We start from the raw sequence: 7137 nt of genomic DNA, 5'->3' as shown, positions 1-7137 counted from the left end.
CCGCCGCCGCCGCCGCCGCCTCCCGCTACCGCCGCCGCTGCGCCTGCTGCTCCTCGCCGTCCCCGCTGCAGTGCGAAGGGCTCGAAGATGGCCGGTTGGCAGAGCTACGTGGATAACCTGATGTGCGATGGCTGCTGTCAGGAGGCCGCCATTGTCGGCTACTGCGACGCCAAATACGTCTGGGCAGCTACGGCCGGGGGCGTCTTCCAGAGCATAACGGTGAGAACCGGCGCCGGCCGGGATCCCCAGCACTGGACCCCAGCGGAGCCGCCGGCCGTAGGGGGCCGCAGCGCGGGGCTGGGTCTCACGGAGCCGCGACCGCAGGTGTGCTGGCGGCGGTGCCCAAGATGCGGCTGCCGCGCGGACGGGGAAGCTGAGGCTCGGGCAGCCCCTAGCTCGGGGTTGCACCAGCTCGCGGAGGCGACGGCACATCTTTCGGGCTCCCGGCTCCCCGCCCGCCCCGGCTGGGCATTCCCAGCGCGGGTCTGGGTGAAACTGGGGGAGGGGGTGCGCACGGCTTAGGCGTGGAGTGGGGTGTCATTTTTCCCCTTGATGTGCCTTCTAGGTTCCCTGGCAGCTCTGAGGTCTGTCCTGGTGGTCCCGGAATGAAGGCGGGCAGTGGGAGGACCGGACCGGGGCGCGTAGAACCCGGGTGGGGGGGTCTTAGCCCCTGCGCCAGGCAGCCCCTCGCCCCGCGGACAGCGCTGCCCGCCCTGCGGACTGTGGGAGGCGGTGGCCGCCGGAACGCTCGCGGCGACTTAGCGTAGGTTTGCCGGTGTCCAGGCCTCTTGGGCTTCCGAGGAATATACGCCAACAACGTAGGTGGAATTCGCGAATCTCCACTATCGCGCTGGCTCCATAGGGTTTTTTTTTTTTTTTTTCCTCCAAGATGGCGAACTGCCATTGATTTCTCTCCTGCTCCTATGGAGAGTCATCGATATACCGTTATCCCCAATTATGCAACGTAGCTCTAAAAGGGAGAATTCTTTTATGGGACTTTGAATGATCTGTTAAGACCAAGGGGACTCTTAACTTCTCCAAGTGCCACCCGCGATGGCGATGGCAGTAAAGGAACTAATGCAGATTTATGGTTCAGTTAATGATTTTCTTGTGACTTCATGGTTTTGACTGGGTTGACACATGGGGAAAAATTGTCACTAGTCCTCCAATGCCTCTGTGTTTTGCCTTTTTATGCGTAAGGCTTTTTTCTGAAATTGTGATGAGAATATCAAATGCAGGACCATTCCCTTCATTTCGTACCCTCTCACAGCCTTTTCATTAACCGTGAAGATAAAGGCCTCCTCTTACGAGTACATTTTAATTATTCCTCTTCTGTTCAACATGATATAAGATCTGTGCGGAACTTAGTCCTTGATTCTAGTACTTGAAGCTCTCCTATAACCGCAGTGGACTACAGTTCTTACAGGGAATTGGCATCTGATAATCAACTTTTTTCCTGCAGTCTCTTGTCTTTGTGTGCGAGTTCCCGCTGTCTGAGTGGGAAGATTGCGGGAGTGTGTTTGGAAATGGCTGGGGCCTGCTATGACTCTGCAGTTCTGATGGGGGCGACGCCTTCCTTCTTATTCATGGAATGTTAGAATGCACGTTTTCTCCTTTCCGGTTCTGGTGGCTACCTCAGTTTCTTCCCCAACCTCCCTCCATTTTCTCTATTCCTTTACCTTTGCCTATTGCATCCATACATTCAGAATCTTCTGTGTTTGGTCAGGAGGAAAACTGATTTCTGAGGAGGGGAAGGGAAGTTGGGGAGAAAAGGGAGTAATAGCTAGAAAAAGAGAAGAGGGAAATATGAATTTGGAAATATGATGAAGCCTAAGGATTGAAGTTCCTACTGTGGATAGCTTTTTTGAAATACAAAAACTGAACAGATTGGCTAAACATGGACTTTATTTCAGGAGACTTTCAAACTTCCAATTTGATACATGACTGATTAATTTCACTGCATATGACAAGCTGTTGAGTTTATAGGTGAATCTTTACCATTACATAAGCCCCCAGGCACCACCTGACTGATACAGTTTATAAATAACTCTTAAGTTTGCAGTTTGTCTACTGTAAACTACCAACTATTTAGAGAAATTGTTTCCATAGACTTGATTTCCTTCTCAAACTGTGCTGTTGACTGTGAAATTTAGTTAATTAATTGTAAAACATGTAATCATATAAAATTAAGTAATTTTTTAGAGAAGTCTGAAACTTGATATTACATTAGTGAAATGTGGGTATCTTTGTAGTAGTAGTAGTACAAACTCGGTATACAGTTTTTTTTTTTTTGTTATATTAAGACTTGAAGACTTGAAAGGAATTAACTGCATCTTCATGTTCTTTCTTTTTCTTTTCTGTTCTTTTTTTTTTTTTTTTGGGTGGGGGGGCCAGCCAGTAGAAATAGATATGATTGTAGGAAAAGACCGGGAAGGTTTCTTTACCAACGGTTTGACCCTTGGCGCAAAGAAGTGCTCAGTGATCAGAGATAGTCTATATGTCGATGGTGACTGCACAATGGACATCCGGACAAAGAGTCAAGGTGGGGAGCCAACATACAACGTTGCTGTCGGCAGAGCTGGTAGAGGTAAGCTCGTAATCTTTTTGCCGGTAGTTGCACACCATGTTACAACTTACTGGACAGTTTTAACATTTTTAATAAAAGTGTTAGTCCATAATGGCTATTAAGGTGGTTTTTGTGAACTGTCCAGCACTGAAGGAGGGGACAGGCTTTAAACATACCCTATAGAAAATGCAAATAGAGTTGAGCTGCTGAGATTCTGACTTTATTCTCAGACTATTCAAAACAACTCTTCATTTTCGGCTATGATAAACTTAAAATCTAAACTTGCCTCAGGCTTTACTACATGTTTAATGTTATTTTATGAGACAGATTGTTGAATCGTTCAAAATTTTTGGTTATTTCAATAAATTCCTTTGAGTCTTGGATTGCTGGATCTCTTTATTCTTGTTTGCATTTTAGCCATTAACTGCTCAGCATAAAAATGAAAAAGTTAACATTGTTTTATTTTCCTATTAGAAATATTCGGGAAAGAGAAATGATTAGGATGAAGGTTTTGGAGTACCTTGCCTATTTACTAAAATATTTTCAAAGATATTAATGTGTGACTTTTGGCCCAGAAATCCAGTTAATAGTAACTTGTCAGCATTGCAACAATTCTTACTGTAAGAGCTAAGGATCACTCACTACTTAAAAAAAAAAAAAAAAAAAACTTTGGTATTTGAGGTTTATTATGACATTCTATTGATTTAGAGGTACATTTGAATGTGTTTATTAGTCTGTATAAATTTTGTAAATTAGGCTTGTGTAGCCTGATGCACTTGGTGCATCTAATTTAAGACTACAATGTGAAGGACCTTGAAGCTACCCTGAGCTCCAATGTACTGCTATAGTTCTACCAATTCCCAGCATTTATTCTAGTGGTTACTCTTAATTATGATGTGAGTTAGTGGTTATCTTTCTATAGAAAAAAATCAAATGGCTGAAAGAGTAAACAAATCTCGCTAAACATAAGCTGAGCTCAAGTAATTATGTTAAAAAGAATTAGCTACTATAAGACACAAAGCCAGAATGAGATTTTCACACTTTAGGGCACTACTGACATCTAGTGGCAGTGAACATGAAGTCTGAAAGAAAATGCATCTGTTTTAGGGGTAGGACCTTTGAGCTGTATCATAGAAAACTAACCTGTTGGTAGAAATAATAAACCTTTCTGAGGATTTTAGACTAAGTGAAAACTACCGTAGTGTAAGCATAAGCCTTACATACTTTGGCCTTTTCTGAATGGCAGTGAAAAAAACTATTTAAAATTGTTCTTAGCTTTCTCCTGGGAATTATGGATACATTTAACCTCACTGCTAAGACTTAGTTTGTACTGAAGCATCTTAAATTTTGGAGGATTTTATAAATAATCATTAAATTTTTTAAGTTTACTTTTGGGGGGCCAGTCTGATATGTATTTGTCATATTAACAAGTTTTTTGACCATAGAATAAAAGATAGATGATTACACCTTTTTCCTTTTGCCAACATAAAGATAGCTTTACAGTATAGCACAGCTTTACTGCTTCCAAGATATAGTTAATAGTAAATGGTGATTTTAGTTTTCATTTATAGTTTGAAAGTTCTTTTTTTTTTTAGAGACTTCAGTGCTTGACAGTTCATGAAAAACTAACTTAATGTTATCTTATTAATCAGGGTCTGTCTGCTAAAACTTATGTGACTTTCTTGATTAACACTTCTTTTGAAACACTTTTCTTCTTTCTCTTTCAGTCTTGGTCTTTGTAATGGGAAAAGAAGGGGTCCATGGAGGCGGATTGAATAAGAAGGCATACTCAATGGCAAAATACTTGAGAGACTCTGGGTTCTAGCTGCTAGGCAGACTGTTAAGTATTAGGGGAAAATTGCTCTTAAATTTTCCTAGCTGTAAGCTTGAGTCTTAATTCTGGAAATTTTATTAGCAATGCAGGGTGATGGGGTATGAATCTGTGTCTCCTTTGTATCCCTCTATTGGTGGGGAAAGGTGTCTTTCTTTCTGGCCCCCTCTCCCCCTTAAATAATTCTGTTCACTTTTGTTTTGTTTCCTTGTGTACTCCAGCATTGGTTATAGTCATGGGAAAGGAAGGTGTCCACGGAGGCACACTTAACAAGAAAGCATATGAACTCGCTTTATACCTGAGGAGGTCTGATGTGTAAGCAGCCTCTCCCCATCTACCTAGCAACTGTCTTCATCACTACACCCCAGTTATGGTCACTGTGCTATAAAACTAGATGGTAGTTAATTTTTCTAATTTCTTTACCTATTTTCTAATGTCATGATTCCTGTTTGCCCAATGGATCATTTGTATGTTAACCACTGTATGTAAACAACCTTTATCTGGCAACATAATGCAGCACAATAATGATTTGCATGATACCTTAAATTTGGGGGGAGGGGGCATGCCAAGTTGGGCATCATTTTGTCTTAGCAATTAATGGGATATTGATTACTAAAATTAGTTAATATTAAGGTGCCGATTGTACAATCTCTAATTTGATCAATGTCTTTTCAGCACTTTGAGCATTTTCTTGGCTCATTTAGTCTTCCTTTTGTAGTGCATGGTAGGGAGGAAAAAGTGCATGCATCTTTTTCTTTGCTTGTCTTTTCCCACCCCCTCCCTTCACACATAAGGTATTTGGTTTGTTTCCATCTTCTTTTACAGAGTGCCTGGTTTATTTAACCAATTAATGTCCCTTTTGTTGATGAGCTACTGAGAATTACAATAGTTTGCTTTTAGTATTGTTGTTGCACTTAAATAGAGAGAAACTTTTGTTCATAGTCTACAGGACATATTAAGAGTGCAACTACAAAACAAGAGCAAAAGGCATTTCCTCCCATGACCTTACAGTAACCATATTGATTAAATCCCCAGGGACATTCTATCATTGCAATAGCTCATATTTTTGTTCCTGTCTTTCTCATTGCACACCAGCTCTACTCTTTAGTAAAATTGTAAAAGGCTGCCATTATGGACATTAGGTATCCCAAAATAACCATCTGGAGTGTGTCCAGTTTGTTCTTAATAGGACCAATTTTATTTGCAGCTTGAGTTTTTATATGAAGTTGCATTGTTGTGGACTTGGCTGTCTTGTGATGAATTTTTTTTTTTCATATGTATTCTGTGCCATACATACTATTGTTAAAGAATGAACTGTTGCTATTGTGAGATGGATTTTAACTGACCTAGTAAAGGTTTCTTTCAAATGGCACTACTTTAGGGACATTCTAGTATTTGCTTCTATTGTTTGGGCCTTGTGGATAATGTACAGATTTAAAAACAAATCTTGTTGCTGATTTGTCCATTTCTTTCCCTGCACTTTGTTACATCTGGGATACAGTCTAACTCATCTGATTTAATATGCATTTAAAAAAATGCCATAACTATTAAACACCTTGTTTACAGACAGATGAAATAAATTTATTCCAACCAAATGTTCTAGACTCCTGTTGTTTATATGAACTGTTCACTTACTTTTAGTTGGTTTTTGACACAATGGGTTTATGCAGATAGGCCAAGGCTTGCTTCAGGCATAAATCCTAAAAATAAAAATTCATCTGATGACCTAACTATTCTATTTCGTGCAGTTCATATTATAATTAAAATGAGTGCATTGGAATTTCTTTTTTTTTTTTTTTTAAGATTTACTTATGCATACAGAAGTGGGGTACAGGCCAGAGGTGCAGGGGCAGTGAGAGGATTCACCAGAGACAGAGTGGGGAGCAGAACAGACCAACTACAAAGTACTCTGCTCAGGGGAGCAGCGGGCAGGTCAGGAGAGGTCTGCTGTGCCATGTGGATCACCTCTGGGGCAGGGATCATGCTGAAGTAGTTTTAGCTTCTTGGCGCTGTGCTTTAACCTGCTGCACCAAGCTTCGAAGTTCTGCTCAGCACATAGTTTTCTTCTTTCTTACCCACTTCCCCAGTTCTCTGAGTGTTTTCATTCAGTTGACTCCAATTTGAAAGCTCCTGATATTTTACTTTTTTACTTGTTCATCTTATTTTGATATACCAAGTATCTACTACATACCTGATATACTGAGCATGGTTCTAGGTGCTAGTATATAAGGCAAAAATGCCCTCTGCCTGTGTGTGGACATTATGTTTAAGCAGGAAAATACAAAGAAAAAAAGCAAACATCAGCTAGGAAAGGGCTATAAAGAGAAACAAGACCAGTTTAGGTAAGGGACTGTGTTGCTAACCCACCAAGGGGTGCGCTGACTGCTACATTCTCCCTAACGTAAGAGACTCGGAGACGTGAGAGAATGAAGCAGGATCCTGGGGTCTGGAGTCCGAAGTCTTTATTAGGACCATCCATGGGTGTATATATAGGGTGTGTTCCTGCAGGGTAAATCCGGAAATGTGCCCTACGCAGGGAGTGCGGTGCATGTTTGTACAGGGCCTGGGGCTTCTTGTAGCTTCTACTTGAAACACAGTAGTGGGCTGCAGCTATTTGCAGCACAGAGTGCACTGTTCTCTGCTGACTTGTTTGTTGGCCTCACTGGGGAGTGTGCTCACCCATGCACAACATTAGCCAGGGCGGACAGGTGCACTTGAGGTCCTGCAGAGTTAGCCACAG

The 7137-nt window shown here is 41.7% G+C and overlaps 1 protein-coding gene across 2 annotated transcripts; it reads left to right on the top strand.

Moving 5' to 3' along the window:
- The first annotated feature begins 6 nt into the window (after positions 1–6).
- PFN2 (profilin 2) lies at positions 7–5992 on the top strand. Of its 2 annotated transcripts, none has more exons than XM_004674910.2 (3): positions 7–219; positions 2395–2587; positions 4294–5992. In XM_004674910.2, the coding sequence occupies exons 1-3, from the start codon at positions 88–90 to the stop codon at positions 4389–4391; spliced, it is 423 nt and encodes a 140-aa protein (XP_004674967.1). In that variant the 5' UTR covers positions 7–87; the 3' UTR covers positions 4392–5992. The 2 variants fall into 2 exon arrangements, with proteins under 2 accessions (XP_004674967.1, XP_004674968.1); XM_004674911.2 differs by having other exon boundaries at positions 4619–4809.
- The last annotated feature ends 1145 nt before the right edge of the window (positions 5993–7137 follow it).

This window comes from Condylura cristata, unplaced genomic scaffold (assembly GCF_000260355.1).
Source record: "Condylura cristata isolate star-nosed mole 26May11 unplaced genomic scaffold, ConCri1.0 scaffold00003, whole genome shotgun sequence".
NCBI lineage: Eukaryota > Metazoa > Chordata > Mammalia > Eulipotyphla > Talpidae > Condylura > Condylura cristata.
Note: the sequence above shows the minus strand (reverse complement) of the source record. Positions and strands in the feature narration are given on the sequence as shown.

What these genes read in the sequence shown, in the direction of transcription:
- PFN2 (XM_004674910.2), top strand. Translation starts at nt 88, where the DNA reads ATGGCCGGTTGGCAGAGCTACGTGGATAACCTGATGTGCGATGGCTGC. An exon ending in GCGTCTTCCAGAGCATAACG is followed by an intron (nt 220 to 2,394) that starts GTGAGAACCGGC and finishes TGGGGGGGCCAG; the next exon opens with CCAGTAGAAATAGATATGAT. An exon ending in TGTCGGCAGAGCTGGTAGAG is followed by an intron (nt 2,588 to 4,293) that starts GTAAGCTCGTAA and finishes TTTCTCTTTCAG; the next exon opens with TCTTGGTCTTTGTAATGGGA.